General features: G+C 41.5%; 1 protein-coding gene across 6 annotated transcripts; it reads left to right on the top strand.

Moving 5' to 3' along the window:
* The first annotated feature begins 1,476 nt into the window (after nt 1-1,476).
* Nucleotides 1,477-17,986, top strand: LOC142957177 (ubiquitin-associated protein 2-like). 6 transcript variants are annotated; one of them, XM_076098786.1, is made up of 30 exons: nt 1,477-1,607; nt 3,063-3,197; nt 4,053-4,130; nt 4,280-4,390; nt 4,577-4,733; nt 4,986-5,063; nt 6,109-6,172; nt 6,405-6,487; nt 6,806-6,858; nt 7,122-7,186; nt 7,380-7,611; nt 7,735-7,990; nt 8,122-8,250; nt 9,115-9,251; nt 10,072-10,298; nt 10,473-10,716; nt 10,876-10,915; nt 11,176-11,299; nt 11,513-11,570; nt 11,821-12,031; nt 12,698-12,789; nt 13,339-13,389; nt 13,651-13,729; nt 14,032-14,220; nt 14,620-14,796; nt 15,594-15,698; nt 15,795-15,827; nt 16,165-16,235; nt 16,579-16,770; nt 17,166-17,986. In XM_076098786.1, the coding sequence occupies exons 2-30, from the start codon at nt 3,105-3,107 to the stop codon at nt 17,259-17,261; spliced, it is 3,525 nt and encodes a 1,174-aa protein (XP_075954901.1). In that variant the 5' UTR covers nt 1,477-1,607; nt 3,063-3,104; the 3' UTR covers nt 17,262-17,986. The 6 variants fall into 6 exon arrangements, with proteins under 6 accessions (XP_075954901.1, XP_075954903.1, XP_075954900.1 ...); XM_076098788.1 differs by having other exon boundaries at nt 11,818-12,031; nt 13,342-13,389; XM_076098785.1 differs by having other exon boundaries at nt 11,818-12,031.
* The last annotated feature ends 3,146 nt before the right edge of the window (nt 17,987-21,132 follow it).

Raw genomic sequence — 21,132 nt, 5'->3', positions numbered from 1 at the left:
CTGTCCCCACTTCTGTAGGCCTCCTCCTTGGCCCGACGAAGCTGCCTGAGTTTCTCAGTAAACCAGGGTTTATTGTTGTTGAATGTGCAGAAGGTTTTTTCGGCACACATGTCCTCCCAAAAACTGATGTAAGATGTCACAGTGTCAGTGAGCCCATCCAGGTCTGTAGCAGCAGCCTCAAAAACACTCCAATCAGTGCAGGCTGTAGCTCCAGCTTTGCCTCGTTGGTCCATCTCTTCACAGTCGTCACCACAGGCTTTGCAGATTTTAGTTTCTGCCTGCCGGTCGGGAGAAGATGAATCAAACAGTGATCAGAGAGTCCCAAAGCTGCACGGGGTACTGAGCGATATGCATCCTTTATTACAGTGTAGCAGTGGTCCAGTGTGTTTTTGTCCCTGGTGCTACATGGAGACAATAATATAGGATATATATTAGAATCAGATTTGAAACATATGTCCATTTGTAGATGTGTGTGTGTGTGTGTGTGTTTCTTATGTGCAGGTATGGGGTTGTTATTTTTCCTCTTAGGTCCTCAGTGCTGTATACATGCTGATTCAGATAACTATAGTATATTATGAAATTCTTACATTTATGTTTTTAAATCATAATTCATCAAGTTAATATTAAAATGGAGATGTATTATACAACTGTGGAAACTTGAACGTCAATATATTCAATAAATTAAGTTGTTTTTATTGCTGCTATTTATGTAGTATACTGTATTTTTTCATTTATTCTAATCCAACAGGGTTATTCTTTTGCAAACCCAGTCTTGGCCCAATCTTGTCTACTGAGCTGTTTACTTGGCATGTGACAAGTGTATTGCTATTTTATTTGATGTGAATAAATCGTACGTTTCTTTGCTTTCTAAAGCAATATTTGGTGTATTTTTGATTTTCAGCTGAGTCATTGAGGGTATTTGTTTTTCTAAACAAAGTTCTAAGGATTTAAGATAAAATAAAATGTGCCTGGTGTTCAGATGATGTGTTCTGTGTTGTGAAATATTTATATTAGGTAGTGGGGATTTGATGATTATTTGCTGAGTGCTGCAGTGCAGATATGTTGTTTTTAGTCTGTTTGCCTATTCAAATGACCTTTTATTATGAAACTGTATATATGACAAAGAGAGCATTGCTGAGAGTGAAGGGGTGAATTAAAATTGAATATGAGATGCCAGCCTATAAAGACATTGCGAAATTCGTGGGTCACATCTATTACGCCACCATCGAAGAAACCTACTCGACCTGTTTTGGCTCAAGAAAAAAAAACGCTGTTACTCAACAACAACGAACTTAAATCATAACCCATCCCATGTAGGCTATATGTGATCTCACATCAGCATACGTATACATATGCGGGGAATTTGCTACAAATATGGAAAATGTACCACATAATTTGTAAGGAAAGTTTTCACCCGTCCTCAGGCTGAAAACGTTACAGCGAAGCGCGCTCCCAGACAGGAACGTGCACGTAAGGGCACGGCGCTGAACCACCTGACCCGCTCGGTGGAATTTGGTTGGCAGTGTTGGCCTCAGAACGTTGAACAACGGCGCGGTGGGTCACGTGACAGCATCTGCTGCTGCTGGCTGAGCGAAGCGTGTTAGCAGGTAAAAGAAAGAATAAGATGTGTTTTGCTAATGTTTTCGATTCAAACGCCCTTTGAACGACCCAAGTCGTATATTATAACTTTTACGTTAATTTAAGGGAAATCGATTGGTCTATTCAGAGAAACCTTTCGTCCTCCTCGATGGTTAGCTATCTAGCTAGCTAAGTAACCAGCGTTGTATCCGTACGTTACTGTAGGTGCTGCATTCATTGTATGTGGACGGGCCGTTCACATGCCGGGCTGTCGGCCTGCTGCTGATCTCTGTCGTAGCTCAACATGAACGGGCCACGCGTTTTTCGACAACTTTTCTTCCCCACACACCGTATTGCATTCCTAGCACATAGCTTTGGACACTGTACATGCTAACGTCGATTGAACACGCGACGTTTGTCACTTTTTGTTTTTGTAACTTATACTAAATTTACATCCGATTTAGCTTTTCTCTTGGTTAACACAAAGGGTACATCGTCGCACTTTGTTTATTTTTTGTTCCCGAGTCGTTGGGTCTATCCGAAGAGGGATCTAATTCGCTTACAGGTTAGCTAATTGTGTGTTCGCACTGCTAATATCTCTCCATTAGAACATGACGGTTTGAAGGTGTGAGTGTGTATCGCACAAGGAACAAAGACGAGCGGTAGCTAGCTCGAGCTAACGTTAGTTGATCTAGCTAACGCTGATGTGAACGTTAGCGGCTCATGTTTCCACCGAGATTCTTGAAACCTTCACCTAAATAAGGTTACGGTTCAGTCATAAGTTACGTTAGATAAGGATTCGCTTTAATGATAAATACTGATAAATTGCTAACGTTACGTCATAGAGCTGACCTTAACCGTCTGTCAGCCAACATACGATTATCAGACATGATCACAGCCGATAGATCTCATTTGTTTTGTTCCCATGCGGACAAGTTGTCAGTTGGTAGTATTATCTAAAACCAATAACTATTAGTAATATAATCTAACCCACCGTAATTGTGTGTTCAACGGACAAAATAAAATAGTGCTTTCGATTCCCATAGACAGTTTTGCCTGGCATAAAGCCCAGGTTCCTTTGTTGTTAGGTTAGTTATTACTTTTACTCAAATGCCGAATAATTGTCGCTATCCTGACTTTGTCAATGGGGAAAAGTGTTTACCCATTTATAATACCCATAGCATATGCTGGTGCATACTGGCTGTGTTTTTGTGTGGGAGACTGAGGGGAGGTTGTAAGTTGACACCCGGACAGTCCCCTCTTGGCTGGCTAAATTTAACTGGGGTGCTGGGGGGCGACAGATGGTATTATAGTCTTACATGGTATACTTGACAACAGTGAGTCTGAGTCTGCTCCACACATTCAGTTCATTGTATTGGCATTCAACATTTATTCAGTATTGTATTTTACTAGGAATTGTGATTCAATGTAACCATCGCACAGGTATATGTCATTTAACTTTGCCTCTGTCCCCTCTCCCCTAGATTTTTCTATTTTGTACATACATTGTTTTGTATATACTGTATATGATGACTTCAGTGGTCAGCAACCACGCCCGGGGGGCTCGGGACGGAACACTGTCCACGACCACACAAACGCAGTCGCAGAAACCGATACAGGTGGGTTGTGACCATTGTACAGAGTTGCAGCCAGGCCTAATTGTCTTGCTCAATTTGAATATAGTCTGTCTTTTTTATTTTTTAGCACAATAAAAGGTTTAATCCCCTAGTTTTGTATGTTATACTGATAATTTAAACTACATTTTTGTAATGAATGTAGAATGTAGTTTCACACTTTTAAAGGTTGGTTGGATACATCCTACATTGTATACCTTTGCCCAGATTGTAGCATCTTTCACTGAAATGTGTCAATAAAACGTGGTGTAAGATACATTGGCAACTCGTAACATATTAGGGACAGCAGACTGTGCACCGTAGTCTCTTCAGCTCTATGTAAGAGTTGATTCAGTTGTCTAAGCAGAATTAAGACGGGTGATCTCTGAAAGTAGAGATGATAACCAAGCTTATGTTGGTGTCAACTTCAAAGCTGAAGAGCCAGTGAATCTGTGGGGAGAATCGGCGCAAAACAATTGACAAGAGAATGGATGAACAAGCGAACGATGCTGGATTTATTTTTTAGGGATCTGTGACGAACATGACAATAGCTGATCACACCTGAGATTCAAATTCTGTTTAGTATCAATTAAAACACAGACTACAGTTAAATTAATTTTGCTTGGTTATTGTCGTAAAGATTTTATTATTTTTGTTACATTTTAATTATGCAGATGTACTACATAGTATCTTAATTACTCAAATTATAAGGTGATTAAAAATGGTGAGCCTATTTGCAGCCAAAAGCTGCCTGGTAGCCAGTGTGGCAGCCCCTGTTCAGCCCTGCTGATTTATTGTTTGAATGTGAAAAGACCCCAGGTTCCTGTTGTATTATTTCTAACTGAACTGTTTGTTTACCAGGCCACACCAGAACAGATTCGTTTAGCCCAAGTGATCTACGACAAAAATGATGCTGACTTTGAAGACAAAGTCAAACAGGTAATGTGTTTGTGCATGTACACACTTTCAGACAAATACATTTTTTGGATCGCCGGCACACTTTCTTGGAATTCTTTGACATTGGGACCCTTAATTGAATCAGATGGTGATCTAACTTAATGCTGTATTTTTGTTTTGCACAAACACAGCTGATTGAGGTAACTGGGAAAACTCAAGATGAGTGCATGGTAGCCCTCCATGACTGCAACGAAGATGTAAACAGAGCCATCAATTTTCTGCTGGAGAGCACCTCTGACATAGTAAGAGTCTATGTACACATGCACAAACCATATTCTTATATACATTTAATGCTTGTGTTCACATCTTATGGCAATTCCTCTAGGTTTTTGCAGAAACACCATGAACCATGCAACATTTTTGTCACAATATAGCAATATTTCATTTATGTATTTAGTCCACCTCATTCTCTGGTTTACCTCTGTCAGACCTCCTGGGAGACTGTGGGGAAGAAGCGTACCCTTGGGAAAGAAGGTGGACCCTCAGAGATAAAGGAGAGCCGGGAGAAGAAAGGAGAGAGGGAGGCAAGTCGCGGACGTGGGGCGTCCAACAGGAGGGGCAGAGGCATCAGCCGAGGGCGCGAAGGTAAGAAAGATGTTTGTACTGTCTGAATTGTGTAAATGCAGGTTCCTTGTCGGTCCTTTTGAAATGGTGTTTTCTGTATTTGAAGTATCTTTGACAAGTTTATTTTTAGTATTGTATGGATTTGTCATTCAACTTTTCTCATTTGTTTAACTTTGATATCCCAGTGGGTTTATTTAAAAAGGCTCAACGGTCTTTCTCACAGTTCAGTGTTAATAATATGAGCTTGTATCTCTGTTTCTTGTTGGATTCCAGGTCGGTTAGAGGAGAATGTGTTTGAGGTTACTCCTGGAGAGAGAGGGGGAGACCGTGGACGCAGAGGGCGGGGCAGAGGTGAGCAGTACAGAGAATTACACCTTTAGTTTATTGAATACTTTGCACATTTGGTCTTTTTGCTAACAAAATGGCAAAGTTGGACTATCCAAAGATTATTGAAAAGGGGGTATTTATAGCTTCCAGTTTTGATGTCGTCTTTAGGCAACCCTGTAGTCCACCATTTGCACATATCCATGATTTTAAGCAAATTGTAATATCGTTTGGTTTTTGTTCACTGTGTTAGATAGGGCATTGTTTCAGATGTTGTTCTGCATGTTTTGGTGATGTAGCTGGCAACATATCTATTTGTATCTACAGGCATTTAGAGTATTGCAGCACTCAACGTGTGTGGAATGCGCTGAGTCCCTGCAGCTGCTTGCGTGTATGTTTAGTGGGGCGAGGGATGTCGTTGATAGAAGAGATTGGAGAGGGTGAACGGGCATAGAATCTGACTCAATTTGTGTCCTTTTTTTGTAACGACAAGTGATCTAAAGAAGGATGAGGTCAATCAAGGCCTGGTTCAGGAGAAATTGTGTCTGAGGGCTGATTATGTTCTAACACTGGAGAAATACATGTATTCTTGTGGCTTCTTGTCTTAATGTATGGCTGTTGAATGTCTAAAGTTAAAATCTTGACTAACATATTCTTTTGGCTTATTAAGACAGCCTGTCTAACCGTTACCTCAATGGCCCACGTTTGTGTGTTTTGACAGCACAGATATCACAATGTGATATCATTCTGGTGTGGTCAACTACTATGACATTGCACTGTATTAGTAGTTTACTTATTGAACGCAATCCTAAAGCAATGCCACATTTTAGAACCAACATGGGTATAAAAACATAATAGAAAATAAACGTAAACGCATGTACGGTGCTATGTTTTCAAACAAAAAAAACCTGAGAAGATATTGTCTCATGATGGGCAAAGTTAAATGACCAAAAAATAACTTTTTTCAGTAAACTTAGAAAAAAATGTTTTTGAAAAAAATGCGTAATGAAGAGTTGAGGCTGAAATTGACCAGTCAGCAGGGGTCATCTGGTTGTCCTGTGTGTGTCCTCAGGGGCAGGGGTTCGCGGTAGAGGAAGGGCAGCTGATGACAACAGGTTCTCTACCCAGGGAATGGGGTAAGAATGTGTGCTTAGTGTAAATCTTAAGACTGAAGTAGGATCAGGAGGTAGTGATGCTGATTACAAGCACATATCTTAAACAAATCTAATGTGGATAAATTACGTTTCTGAATCTCCTCATTCAGTAGTAACAATAGAGCAGATGGTATTCGCTTCAATTTTGCTTAAGTTTTCCAACCTGTCTCCTCCTCTTTCCTGGTGTCTTCTTTCCACTCTCTACTACTTGCAGCATCTTCAATCCTGCTGATTACGGCGCTAACTCCCGAGCTCGCCAGGATGCATGGGACGGTAATGAAACTGCTGAGGGAGCTGGTAAGGAAAATAACGGAGATGTCGCGTTTTGATGCAATTTCCTATGTTTGCTGTAGAATGGCTTAAAAGTATTTGCCTAGTCTAGTTCATTTGCCCCAAATCAGTGGGAAATTCCAGATTTAGGCCACTAGGTGCAGAATAAAATAATAATTCAATCATAAATAGGCAAATTACTCTGTTGGATTCAAGGGCTTTTATTTTGAGGGTGTTTTATATTAAAGCATGTAGGGTGCTATATTTTGTTTCAGTGCTTTGAGTGGTTGGTAGTTGCTGAGAACATACGTGTGTGTGAGAACATGTTCTGTTTTGTGTTTTTAGGAACATGGGAAGGCAATGTGGAAGACTGGGCTGCAGAGGACTGGAATGAGGACGTAAGACAGCACTTTTTAATGATCTGAAAGGGATTTGCGTTGCTGTAGATTGAGGGGTTGCACAAAGTTTGTTTCACTTAGATTGCTTTAAATCTGCACTGTCCTGCCTAACTTCTAGAGACGTTGACTTACTAAATACTATCGATTAAGAGTCAGTGGTCCTATCAATGAGGTTCTTAATGGTTGTTGATATACAGTACAGCACATATGCCAATATAAGTCTGATGGATGCCTGTGTTTGCACTTCCTGTCCTTTTCCACAGTTGTCTGAGACCAAAGTATTCACTGCCTCCTCTCCTCCAGCAAAACACATCACACCTAGACCCAAGTAAGCGATCCTGCCCAAAGTCCAGTCAACTTAAAGCACTACAGAGAACGGGCTTTAAGTTAGAGAGTAACTTTTCATTTGATCTGTGTGGTTATCTTCGCCTTATTGACTCTCCTCCTCCTCAAACCCCTCTTTTCTTCCACTCTTCACTCCCCCCACTCTTCCTGCTCTCTTATGTTCTGCTTCCCCTCAGTGAGGACATGGCTAGCCTACTGCCGAAGACTGGAGGGGCTGTGGGGGGTTCTATGGAAGCTGACTTGGGAGCGATAGTCGATGGCCCCTCAGCCGAGCATTTGGGCCAAAGCCTGGTGTTTACCAATTCCCACCACAATGGACGCACTGCAACACACAGCTACGCACACGCCACAGCCAACAGCTACGCCCATGCCGCCTCTGCTAGTACCACCTATGCACATGCTGCACTGGTACATACACACACACACACACACACACACGTGCAAGCACCAGCAAACACCTAATGATGTTTATGTGCCTACACACTGATACTGGTGTATTCAGTTCTTGTTTTGCTTCTCTCATCCTCCCAGTCCTCAGTCCTGGGTTCTGGTTTTGGGTCCCCGAATGCGCCGAAGCCAACGCCTGCCTCCGACATCAGGACATCGGAGCAGCTCAACGGCCCTCGGCTTGGTCAGAGGGCCGGTCCGATGTTGGCCAACGCCAGCAACATTAGTGTTTCCAAAGATGCAGGGCCACCTCCAATGCAGAACCCTCTTCCAGCGTGCTCTCCCTCTCTAGAAGTCAAGGCTCAGAGAGTGGAGAATGGCCCTGTTATTGCCCAACACAGTAAGTTTAAGTTTCTCAAAGCAAATAAGAAATCCACGACTATTAAACCTGTTCTTGATGACAATGCACAAGGTACAGTGCACAGTGGTACATTTGGAATATGAATACATATTTATCTCCATTCTCTCCAGTGGGGATGAAGCTTCAACCTGAGCCATCAGCGGTGCTCAGCCAGCTGTCTCAGAGGCAACAGTCCTCCATCCTTCCCACCGCAGATCCTCTGGGCCTGTCGCATGCTCCACAGGTCCCCACACCACCAGGTAGGGCTGCAGGACAGTGTTACACTAAAGTAGAGATGCACAGATTGATCGGCTGCGGGAACTTACTAACACTAAAGTTGTAAGTTGGACAAGTTATAATACATTATTTAAGACTACTGATGTTAAGGTTTATTTAATCAAAGTAAGTATTCAAATAAAATATATAGATGACAACAGCAAATTTGAGGATATCCTACAGAATTTTTGCCAGTTTACACTGACTTCGGGACATTTAAAATAATTTTTTGGGGTGAGTTCCAGGACAGTGGTGAAAAACGGGATTGGAACTTTGCTGTTAATTGTAGTTCTTAGAACCAAAATCGGAATTGGCAAGTCAGACTTTTAAGATATTGGAATCAGCCAAGAAAATTGCAGTTGGTGCATCTTTACATTAACGATGGGATAGTTTGCTTAGATTTCCACTTGCCAGTAGAGCTGCAACTCTAATTATTGTCATTTTTGAATATTGATATTTGGCAGATTAATTAGATAAGAATACCAGCAGCAGTAGATTGTTCTTCATGACCCCTGAGCTGTTCAATAGCCACAATTGCTGAAATAAGACCAAGCACTTAAATGTTCCTTCTGCCTTGTTTGTTGACTGCAACAACACATGGAAAAAAACAATGGGAAATATTTAGCTAAAAGTGAAATTTGAGATGATGGCTACAGCGCTGATATCAAAGACAAATATTAAGGGCACACAATATGGTTCAGACGGTGTGTTTTTCTGCTATAGAAATGAGAAGTAGGAACACTTATCTGTAGCTAATCAGTATCTGTGCTGTAAGATCATGGCAATATTTCCATTGTCATTGTGTCTTGCTCTGACCATTATTTTGATCCTCCTGTAATATCCTACAGGTCATGAGTCGTCCATCCCTCCTTTAAGAGATGGAGCTTCTCCAGGAGGGAAGCTGACATTCATGGAGCATTCTGTCACAGAACCTCCTCAGCGGCAGCTAAAGACACAGAGACGCAGAGTACCTCCTTCCTCAAAGGTAAGCTCTTCTGATATCTGAATCAGACAAAACGAGTGTGATAACCTCCATGCAAAAATAACTAAAGAACAATATTACTTGCAAGATATGGTAGGAACTGAGAGTCTTCCACAATCTATCTGTTCTCACGTACTTGACAGGAAAACCAGCTGACTGGCAATGTGTAGGACCCGGTGATTTCAGTGATGTGCAAAACACGGATGGAATTGCAGAATTAGATATTTGAGATGGAATCGATTATAAAACGTGGCCCAAATATGCTGCTACGTTTTGATGTAATTTACAGGCACGCTGCGTCTGTCCTTGACTTTGCGTTGCTGTTTAATGGACAGCAGGGCTCCGCTCCTCCTCCACAAACACACACATGTTGGCTCAGCGCTTGCAACTCGGTGCTTGGGCAATATGTGTGAGCCGCGAGTCTCCCCGATGCATAGCAGTTTATTTTAGTCTATTATAGAATCCCGATTAGCTGTGGATGCATTAGGGCCCTATATGTGGTAGGAGCAGACTAAATAAAGTAGTTTGCTCTATCTGTGAACTCCACTCTCATGACTTCACCTTTCATAATCAGCGATAATATATAACACAGAAGGAGTAGTATTCAGTATATCCATCTCATACATGTTTGGACTAAACACAGCCACTAGCCGGTGATCAACATTTATTTTTGACTGAAAATACCGTTGCACACATTTTAACTTGATGTCCATACTTTAAACATGTTATACATACTACAAAACAAATTTGAACGTAATTCAAAATAATCAAATTGGTAAATATATAGGCCAACTTCTACTTAATTCCTTCTTTGTTTTCTCAGATCCCGTCGTCAGCAGTGGAGATGCCGGGCTCAGCAGATATACCTGGCCTGAATTTTCAGTTTGGGGCTCTTGACTTTGGGTCTGTGGCTGGTAGTGGAACGGTAGCAATGGCACAGGCGGAGCCGGCCAGGGAACATGCCCTGACTCAGGGCCCAGCTCCAGTACCCATGCCTGGTCCTACACAGCAGCCACAGAGCAGCCTGTTCTCCAAGCCAGGATCTATGAGGTGTGTGTGTGTGTGAGCGCATGGAGGAGTTGTTTTGATTTACGGTGTAATGCATAGTTTTGTCTTTTTACGAGGAATTTGTGCATCTTTTCAGAGGGCATAGCTTTCTACTTCTAAAACATTCTCTGTATGTCTGTCTTTCCCCATCTTCCTTTCTCTCTGTCCTGTGAACAGCGAACACATGAACAGCTTACCCCCCTTACCATTAGCTGTATCAGATCCCAGCTTCCCCTCACCATCCTTGGGCTTACCCAGTGCCACGCCCTCCCCCTCCATGGGTCTTCCCAGTGCAGCCGCACCACCCTCTTCTACAGCCTCTTCTGCAGCCAGCCGTGTGGAGAGCAGTGGTCAAAGGTCCCTGCCACCTCATCTGGGCTTCTCTCAGACCAAAGATGTCTCCTCAGCTGCCGCTCTCACGGTGAGGATAAATCTTTTATCTGTGTATGCATAAGTGACCCAAATGAAAAGAGGATGTTACCCCCCCTGCTGATTTCACCGTTATCTCTCGAAAGCTCAATCTCCGCTTAATACCTGACAAACTGAATACTAAGACTTTGATCATTTCCTCCTCTCATAGAACGGCTACAGTGGCATGAAGACACAGAGCACACAGGACAGTAAGTACACGCAGCAGATGGAGTGGCCAATCAAGTCCAATATGAAGAATACTGATCGCTATATGCATCAGATGTAAAGTGGAAAGAATCCTTTCAGAGAAAGTTGATTAGGTTTGATAAAGACCAGGACACACTCAAATCATGCACCTTGTCCAACTTTGTTTCATTTTATTTCATTCTTTTTTTCCCCTCCCAACAGTTTGTAACATCAACACAAAATGATTTACACCAAATTAATTTCTTATTTTTCTTTATAACAGCTACGTCATCAATGTCTAGAACAGTCATAACCGAGTCTCCCGTTATGACGAGTGACACTGGCCACCACATCCCCTCCCCTGCAGTTACACCTTCCCACTCAGCATCCATCCCCTCGCTCAGCAGGTAAGGGATGCTGCACATTGATTCATTTTCCTTTTTTTTGTGTGTCCTCTTTGTCTGGAGATAATGATGTTTACAAGCACATATCCTAAACCTTTTATGTGGAAATACATATTCACTGAATCTCCCATCCTTTTAAAATATATTCCTTGATGAAGAACTTTTGTTGCTTTATCAGATTTAAGCAGACTGACAGAATCATTTTACTCTCTCTAGTCATGTGACCAGTACTCACTCAACCGGGTCCGTTCTTGCCACAAGCTCCTCCCACACAGTAAGTCTGTACATGCTTTCATACAGACACAAGTTTAATATAACATCCCTCTGCAGTTGTGGTAATAAAAAGATGTGACATATTTGCTGAAAAATGTAGACACTTATTATTGTGCAGTTGGGTTGTTTGAGTGCAGGACTTTCTTTTCTGTTAATCTTTGATGCTTTCAGAACAACATGCCTATGAAATAGTTGCTGCTTTTTTTTTTTTTCCTCACACACCCTTTCTTCTCTTGTTCCGTTAACAGCAGATAAGTAATGTGGAGAACAATAGTAGTGGCAACCTCCATGCCTATTCATCGCCGTCCAGCCACGCTATCGATTCAAGTCCCCTGGCTGTTAACTGCTCAATCACCAATGGTCTGCACCAATCTGGAGCACCTGGACTAACTCCTAATGGCACAAACGCCACACTCTCAGCTGCAGGCAGCCGCACGGCACCCCTGCTCACCACCACCTCTGGTAGGCTCATAGATCGACATAGGAATCGCATCACCGTAACACAGGAACTCATTTACAGAAGAGTCTGCCAGGGTCCGACAACTATACAACTCTGCTCCATAGACTCTCATCATCAGACTTTCTTAATTTTCAGACTGGCTCTGTGGTTTTTGAGTTAGTCATAGTTAAACGTTGTGTAATGGTGCTACTCGTTACCCACAGAGGTTGGAAGGAGATGGAAGACGGTGAAACGTTTTGTTTTTATGTTTGGAGCTAACGGAAGCAGAGTATGTTAGCACAGCATTAACTAGCGTTAGCACTTCAGTGCTATGCAAGCTATTGAAGGTATACTGAATGTATACATGTGCTGCTGTTGGTTTTTAATGATTGTAAAAGTGAATAATGGCCGACCTGGCTTTACAAGAACAGTGTTATTCCTTAATCTCAATCGCCAGGTGATGTGGTGGTTTGGTTTTTCCAAAAGTTAGATAACATGTATGCAGGTAGTGCAGTAAGTAACAGTTTGACAGAGTTGCAGCGAGGGGCTGGGCATAGTGAAGGTCAATTCCTCTAGTAATCAAGCTATTTTGACACTCACCTAAGACCATACAGATCTATACAAATTGAGCAAAATTACATAATGTCCATATATTATGTTAAGTTAAAAATGTTTATCCTCTTTACCAGGTAAAGCTCCTCCCAACTTGGCCCAAGGAGTGCCGCCTCTCCTGGCCAACCAGTACATCATGGGCCCTGGTGGCTTGCTCCCTGCTTACCCGGTAACTATAAAAATATTTAAACACAATTTAGCCAATATTATTTTATTGTTTGTATATTTATTAGTCCCCTGGTTTTTTTTTTAAAGGGAAAGAAGAGTTGTATCAAGAGCATAGATGACATCATAAGATATTAACATTACCAGAACTGTGAAGCATTTTCTTTTTGTCAACAATCCGTTTGTAATAAGTATGTTAATATTTAACCGATGATCATTTTGACCAATTAATGCAATCAGTTAAAAAGCTGAGCAAAACTCTGAGGAGAGGCTTGTCATTAAAAGGAGAATTGCGGGTCCACCTTCAAACTTGAACAATTATGGCAGTGAGTTCACTCCTTATTCTATGGAGATTCTCAGTGTTGACGATGACTGTGTTTTAGTAGGTTCTGATCAAACATGACATCTATGAAATGCACAGAGACACTGACTGAAGCTGAGTAGAAGCTTAACATTGGTGAAGCATATAACTTAAGTTGAGTTTGTGGGCAACAGTGACTTCAAAGTGGTACTTAATTATCCCCGATTCTTCTCTCCATTATTATTTCAACAGCAGATCTACGGATATGAGGACTTGCAAATGCTGCAGTCTCGCCTTCCTATGGTGAGTGTTATTCTGCCCTATACCCTGCTTCATGTCACTGTGATTCTAGTATTATGGTAAATCAGTGAGGGGCTTTCAAATGTGTTTCCCTTTTTGTTACATTCCTGCTACCTTTTTAGTAAAGTAACCACTCGTAATACGCATCCTCTCTGGCAATAGCACAAAATTCCAAAATTAGCAGTCTAAGATGGATGGAAAAGGCAACGAAATGTGGAGGGTTATGTTTGGCATTTAATTTTTAATTTTCCTCTTTCTACACAGGATTATTATGGTATAACATTCCCTGGTACTACAGCTGCTATGCCTGGAAGAGAGAGCCTTGCTAATAATCCATATTCTGGTAAGTGAAACGTTGAGTTGACATGTCTGCTGCATTATGTGTCGAGACAGTCTGTTCGTTGACACTGAGCAATTGACACAATTCCTTAGTTTCGTGAAACTACACATCTGTCTGTTCATACCACATTTTATTTATGGCTGTCATTTTTGCACTTCAGCATATTATGTTAAGCATAATTGATTCGATCAACATGGAGATCCTGCCGATGGTTCACGTTAGCTGTGGAATAGAGGGGCAAAATATGTTTAGATGCATTTTTTTCAGCTTCAGTTTTTTCTTCTCTGCTGTCATTTTCTATCCAGGCGAAGCGACAAAGTTTGGCAGGAATGATTCGTCATCTCCAGCTCCCCCAACCAGCATGTCTACAGCCGGGGTGCAGTCACAGCCCCAGCAGGCACCACAGGCAGGAACACAGGGGCAGGGTCAGGGTCAGCAAGCACAGAACCAGGCCTTCCTCAATCCCCCTCTGCCCCCTGGCTATGGATACACTGGTAAGGAGAAGTAATATTATGTTTAATGATGGGGATGTTGTCCAGTTATTTCCAGGCAACTCATCCATGCACTTGACATTTACTCTGAATGCAAATTCCAGAGTAATTTCTTCTCTCATTATTTTGGCTTCTTGTTTAACTGTTTCTATGGGGTCTGTTGTAATATGTAAAGAGTACTTAAGCTAAAAAAGAAGAGAATTCTTCAAATGTACAAATTTCTAAAAGAACAAGATCAAACAAAAGTGATAAGTCATTTTTACATAACTGTTGTGTAGACTATTAATGAAACCGTGCCTGCTCTGCACAGACGAGCCCTTCTCATCATTGTTGCTTAAATACAGTTGCCTAGTGATCTGTTTTCTTTGCACTGGATTATTTTTTTAACATCCAATTTTACAGGTCTGCCATACTACGCTGGTTTGCCGGGGGTTCCCTCGGCTTTCCAGTACGGCCCCACCGTCTTTGTGCCTCCTGCTGCTGCCAAGCAACCTGCAATGGGCCTAGCCAACCCTTCCAATCAGTATCACCAACAGCATCAGCATCAGCCCAGTTACGGACAGCATGCATATGGCGCAGGTAAGACCAGGGCAAAACAAGAAGGCCGTCTATTCTCTGACTGATGTTTTCAAACAAATGATAAAAGGTTTCCATGTGGAGATTATATTCATTTTAATTCAGCTTTTGAGTTGATATGAACTATGACAACACTGGTCTATCTTAAATTCTGAATACTGCCAAACTATCACGGTCCCACAAACTGTCACAGCAACTAGCCACCAAAAGTAGCTGAGGTGGTCACTTGAACGACTTCAACAGTTTGACTAGTTACGGGGACATTAGTGGGTTATCGGGCCAGTCGGTTCTTTCTGATGTGTTAGATGCTCAAAAGTACGCAAGCCAGCTGTCTTGTAGAAGGTGTGGAGTTCAGCAGGAATGACCTTATAATTCATAATGGTAACAGGTTTTCAAGAGCACATGTATTGGGATATAGAGAGGTGCGTGTACAGAGACCGAACCCTAACATAAATAAGATGTGCAGAGGGAGGCAAAAGAGAATTAGATTTCCTACACTTTAGACATGTACACCAAATGCTGCATGTGCGTGTGGAATCGGGCCTGTGTGATTTTTGCTTGTGCTGCATGCATAGCTCAAACCCCCTGCTGAAGTTGGACACGGCTCAATATAGACGCAGCTGCCGTTTTAGTCAGGTTACCTTACTGCCTCTCTCCCCTGCCCCCCTCTCTTTTCTCCTCCCATCCTCGTCCTTTTCTTCTCTTCACGTCATCCGTTTCCTGTCTTTCTCTTCCTACCCCACCTCTCTTCCTCCTTTGCTCGCTGTGCCTCCTCTTTTTCTGTACTCCTCCTCCTTCAGCCTTTGATGACCTGTCTCAAGCCCACGGTGGGGAGTACAGTAAGGGAGGGTACGGAGGCTCTGCCCAGTCACAGGCCAAGTCAGCGGGCAGCGGCCCAGGGAAAGGTACACACACAACACATGTGCGCACCCTCTAACAACACGCAGTCAAAGTCAGCGGGCATTTCCCTGTGGGAAAAACAGATGTACTCACAATTGCAGATGATTCTACACTCAAGAGTGTTCTGGAGAAAGGTGTGTATTTGCACATGTGTGATTGCACTTTGATGTGCACATAAAATAAAGGAATACTTGCAAAAGGGTGACAAAAAGTGAGAAATCTGCACCTCCTCACTTAATATGCTTCCTCCTACTGGCTGGCCCCCCTCCTACTAACAGTGGAAATGAACATTCAGCGCTTGATATTCAATCAGTGAAGTGACGCAGTTGTGTTTCTTCTCCCTTAACTCCTTTGCGTTTCCTTCTCTGTTGCTTTCTTCTTTCCTTTTTCTTTCGTTCCTTCTTACATTCCGATCTTTTTTTCTTTTTTCTTTACCTCTTTCCTATTCCCTCCTTTTCTTTCTCGTCTCAGCACCAGGACTGTCGGGGTCAGGTACCGGTGGAGTACCTGACATGGGAGGCTCAATCTACAGCAAAACTCAAGTGAGTGACTTGAAGTCCTGTATTCCTGTGTTTGGTTATGGCTCAATGCCTCTGCTTAGATAATAAGTCTTAAGATAACGCGAGTGACCTTTTCTGCAAATATTTCTCTTAATTGAAACTAGTGCATGTCTACACATAAACAGTATATCACCTTGAGTAGGCCATTAAATTAAGTTGTACATTTGATTTGGATTCAGAAACATGTTTGCATTGGTAAAATATTTATTGAAAGCTGTATTAAATTGGCATTTTATTTATTTCTAAACCTGTTTTACATGCACGTAATCAAGTTGGCCTGTATTCACAATTTTAAGCTCTTGTGTCTTCTCTTGGTTATCCCCAGTCATTTGATAAGCAGGGCTTCCACACGGGGACACCACCTCCCTTCAGCCTGCCTTCAGCGCTGGGGGGAACAGGGCCCCTGAACCCTGGGGGTGCTCCTGGCTATGCCCCGGCTCCCTTCATGCACATCCTGCCACCGCACCAACAGCCCCACTCTCAGCTGCTGCACCATCACCTCACACAGGATGGACAGGTAAGCTTAGCATACATCACATTCTGCCCACATAAGTTTGCATCATTGAAGTGTTAATCTGTCGCTCTGTCTATTTCATTTGACACCCATGTTTTCTGAATAGCTGGACCGCATCAGCTGACGTAGGTGGGCAAACAAACAAGACTGCTCCTGTGCATTAACTTGCATGCTGCCTGTAATGTTCAGCAACTTCATAGGCCTTTTTTAATAAATAGTTCCAGGATTGTTTTTGCCCCACGAACCAAAACGTCAGGCACTTAAAAGGCTTTTCTTACCAGGCACTAGCAGTCAACACTGCAAGCGTCACCCTGATGGTTTTTAAACCTTTTAGGTAGATATGTTATTTTAAACATTAGTGACTCACTGGACTTTATTTATTTTTTTTTTCTCTGCAGGGTGGTCCTGGTCAACGCAATCAGTCCAGCAGCATGCAGCAGAAGACCCAAGGCAGCAAGTCCAGCTATGGCAACTCCCCCTACTGGGCCAACTGAGGAATGCTTCCCAATCCTCACTCCCCCAAAAGGCTGTGTGCGTGCGAGTGTAAAGCTAAAACAAAAAAGAAAGACACACTACCCTCACAATGAGCAACCTTGGGCCTCCTCGCCCTGCTCCCCCACCTCCACTAGTCCTCATCCTCAAGTCTTTTGGGTTCTCTCTTCCCTCCCTTTTCAAAATTGGTTGTACATGTAAGATATTTATGTATGTATTTATATATATATATACTGTATATGTAATAGTAGAACATGAAATGTGGTTGCTGCATTTTATTTTTGAAGGACTTTTTGTTTACTTTTTTCAAAACTGCAGGAAAAGATGTTACATTAAGATGGAATGAGGTAATGGCGAGAGAAGAATAGAAATTATCTAAAACCTCCTGTAAGAAACCAGAAAAGGAGAGAGCTATAGCACTGATTGCGAATGAGGACATTTCAGATGGGGGTGGGGTTTATAATAACTAACTGCATCCGTTTTGTCTTTTTTTTTTAAATTTTTTTTTTTATACATAACTTCCTGAATGACCAGGCTCATCCCCCCCAAACTTCATTTTGTAGCTTCCTGTTTTTCCCCCTCTTGACTCTTCCTCCCTTCTTCTGGAAGGCTGCCGACTCTCCATGTGTCAACCCCTTACCTTTGAAGACATCTAAATTTTATATTTTAATTTTATTTTAACCCTGATTTCCCTCGAAATAAAAGTTCTGAGCAGTTGGAAATTTGACTTGACTGAGGTTTTTTTTTGTTTTGTTTGTGTGCAGTGTGAGTTTTCTTAGACTTTTCTGATTCAATCATCCTTCATGTCAGAGATGGCAAATAATTATACAGAAACTTGGAGCAGATACTTGCATCATAGGGAGCCCTGCCCAATGTTTTCACATTCACCCATCCAGTACAGTGTGAAACGAAGAAAGATGGAAATCATATTCATCCAAAATAATGTATTGCATGTGGTTACCTAGAAACCATCACTATGGGTGCCTATGATCATGTAAAACTGATAAAACAATTTATTGTCGGTTACCAAAATATCTTCGGTGGTTATTACTGAAATTAAATCAAAGTTAGATCATGAAAATCTAAGCACAATTGGATATGACAAAACGCCTGCAAGTTATTATAATTTCTCCCCAAAATGTATACTGCACTCGACCCAATTTGCAACACATTTTTCTGTTGCTGCCAAACATCACATTCTCATACCTTGAGAATCTGCGATTTAATAAATTAGTAATTACCAGCATAGATTTATGGGTTGACAGGTTGCAGAAGACGGCTCTTCCTTGGGTTTGATAATGTGATAACGATGAAATAAAAACTGAAATTACAAGTGGGTGTATAATGGGATGAATTTGCATTGATTGCCCCATTCCCTCTGGTCTGTCTTAAAGTATATCTATATTTTGTTTAATTGTACTTGCAGTTTTGACCTTACGATTATCTAGTAGTGAGTCTGTACTTTTGACCTGTTGGCTAGTTTGTAGGATATGATGCGTGCAAGCAAATGGGATGATAATCAAGAAATTTGTTACAATTTGTGCCATTACGGCTCATTAATTGAATAATACAATCTTTTCATTTAAAATTGTTCATTTGTGTGAGGCAGTTGCTGTAACTTTTTCGAAAAAGTAGTTTGCTGAAACTGAATTGAGCATCGTCTGTAATCTGATTGCCAAAACTGTTCTCTGTAATAGTCTTTTAAGCCAGTTGGCCATATGGTGAACCAGCTTGAGTGAGACGCAGGTGGCTTCATCATAAGACACCATCTTTTCCCATGAAATGCATATTCTATGATGCTATAAATAAAAAAACTGATGGGGAAAGGAAGATTAAACAGTTTATTTTTCAAATGAATTATTTTCTTTGCCCATGACTCAGCACAGCAAAACGTTTGCTTAAATATCAAAAGACAAAACTGGTCAGTTGCAGAATGTGATCGTGTTGAATTCCTACAGTAATTTAACACAATCACTAAAATGGGACAAGTAGTCATGCAGAATAAAGGTGAATAGATGTGGATTTGTCTGCACCTCATCCAGACAGTTCCATCATTTATATTTAGAAATGTAGCTTTATAATCTGACCCTGCTCATGTGAGGATTGATGTTCACCATTTTATTCAAGATCATTTCACCAGGATAGTTGAGTAGTTATTTTTTGTTAATTGCAATTTATTGTTGTAATTTTATTTATTTTATTAAATAATTCAATACCATATAATCTATTGAAAAGTGAAGAAAAACGCTTGAATGATGACTCCCTTCCTATTCAAATGTACTTTTTAGACCCTTATTTGTGAACATTACATGCATTCACAATGATACCAAAGTTGTACACATGTTCTTTGCAAAGTATTTGTTTTATCTCAAGGATATTTGAAGGTTCATAAAGGGGAGAAACACAAATCTTTCAGTGCCAATGAAAATACATATGAGCATATAGATACAATGTTAAAACTCACAATGAATTAGTTGAGTAGATGTTTTTTTTAGCCGCTCACTTACACACACCGTGTGGATCATGTAATCTTCATCATGTAATCTTCTCAGTCACCACAAGATGGCAATGTATAGCTATTTCGTATGAAGTCAATTGCTTGGTCCGTACTACACACAGGACAGCACTTTTTTGACACAGGAGGCCACACCAGGTGGGTCACAGCTCACAGGTACATAGTAAAAGAATCTTCTTATTTATAAGGCTTAAAATTGAACTGGGCACTGATTAAATGCCCGTTGTGAGTCATATTCGGGGCATAAGGAGGTTTAACAAACCTAGTAAACAGGCAATTAACACATCAATTTTAAAAATGTAATGTAAACCAGTCAAACAATTATGTGTTGACAATGCCTAAACTTGAGATCATCAAATTCCACATTATTTGACATGTTTTGAACGTTGTGTTTTAATTGATAAACCACTATACTATTTGAGTACCATAGAGATTCCAATTCACATTTCCCGCAGATGCAGGAGACCAAACTTTACTTAGCTATACCACTCTCCCAGTCTCCCCCTTCTTCCATCTCTCTCCACAGAATGTATAGTGTGTGGCCCCAGAATAGTCTGTATAACACTGGTATGTGGCTGACAAAGGAGAGGGTGAAGAGAAGAAGGGACGGGTGGTGATTGGAGGATGAGATGTCGAGCAGGGAAGATGGAAAGTCGGTGAGTGGCAGGTGCTATTGTAACCTAAGTGCAGCAGCCTACAGCTACAAGGTCAAAGGTCAAAGTGAAGTTGAAAGGTCAACCTTTGCTCCCAGGAAACCCACCCAGTGAGAGATACAGATAAGTGGGTCAGAGAGAGCAATGAGCCCTAGGATAACAATTTAAGGAAGAGGAAGATGTCAAGCTGCAGCGTAGGTTAAATTAATTTAAAAAAACTTGAACCCAAGACAGGCTCTAAAGAAAAGAACAGAACCAGATAGATTCATTATATAAAAGAAGATGCAGGCAAAAAATAGAACATCTGGAAAGGAAAGCAAAGCAAATGATTGAACGCAAAGGCCATCGTGGGTACAGGTGGAGCCATTATAGAGGTGTGGAGAAGCAGTGGTGGATGGGTAATCATAAGATGCACTTGAATTCACGAGGGGCACACATGTTTGATAACGCCCCTGTCTTGATGGGACGAGAAAATCATGTGGGCGGTTCTCTCCTAGAATACCGAATGAACAAATTAGCTGTGTCCTTAGTGAAAAAAAGCTAGTTGGCTGCAGTCTCTTATTGGAGCCTTCTATTGTGTTGTATCATGGGGGTTGTGTGCAGTTTTAAACAAAAAGGTGCGTTTGGCCTAAACACGGGATGCACCCTGTTATTTTATTGAAGAGGCACAGGAATGCACACAGGAATGCCCCTCAGACTGTTTGT

This window comes from Anarhichas minor, unplaced genomic scaffold (genome assembly GCF_050575085.1).
Source record: "Anarhichas minor isolate MPS153535 unplaced genomic scaffold, ASM5057508v1 ptg000025l, whole genome shotgun sequence".
NCBI lineage: Eukaryota > Metazoa > Chordata > Actinopteri > Perciformes > Anarhichadidae > Anarhichas > Anarhichas minor.
This window is presented reverse-complemented; position numbering and strand designations above follow the sequence as displayed.

Bases quoted from the DNA above. Each gene is read 5' to 3' on its own strand.
- LOC142957177 (XM_076098785.1), top strand. From the start codon at position 3,105: ATGATGACTTCAGTGGTCAGCAACCACGCCCGGGGGGCTCGGGACGGA. The intron at 7,187-7,379 runs GTAAGCGATCCT...GCTTCCCCTCAG, and splicing joins CACATCACACCTAGACCCAA to TGAGGACATGGCTAGCCTAC. The intron at 15,828-16,164 runs GTGTGTATTTGC...TTCTCGTCTCAG, and splicing joins CAAGAGTGTTCTGGAGAAAG to CACCAGGACTGTCGGGGTCA.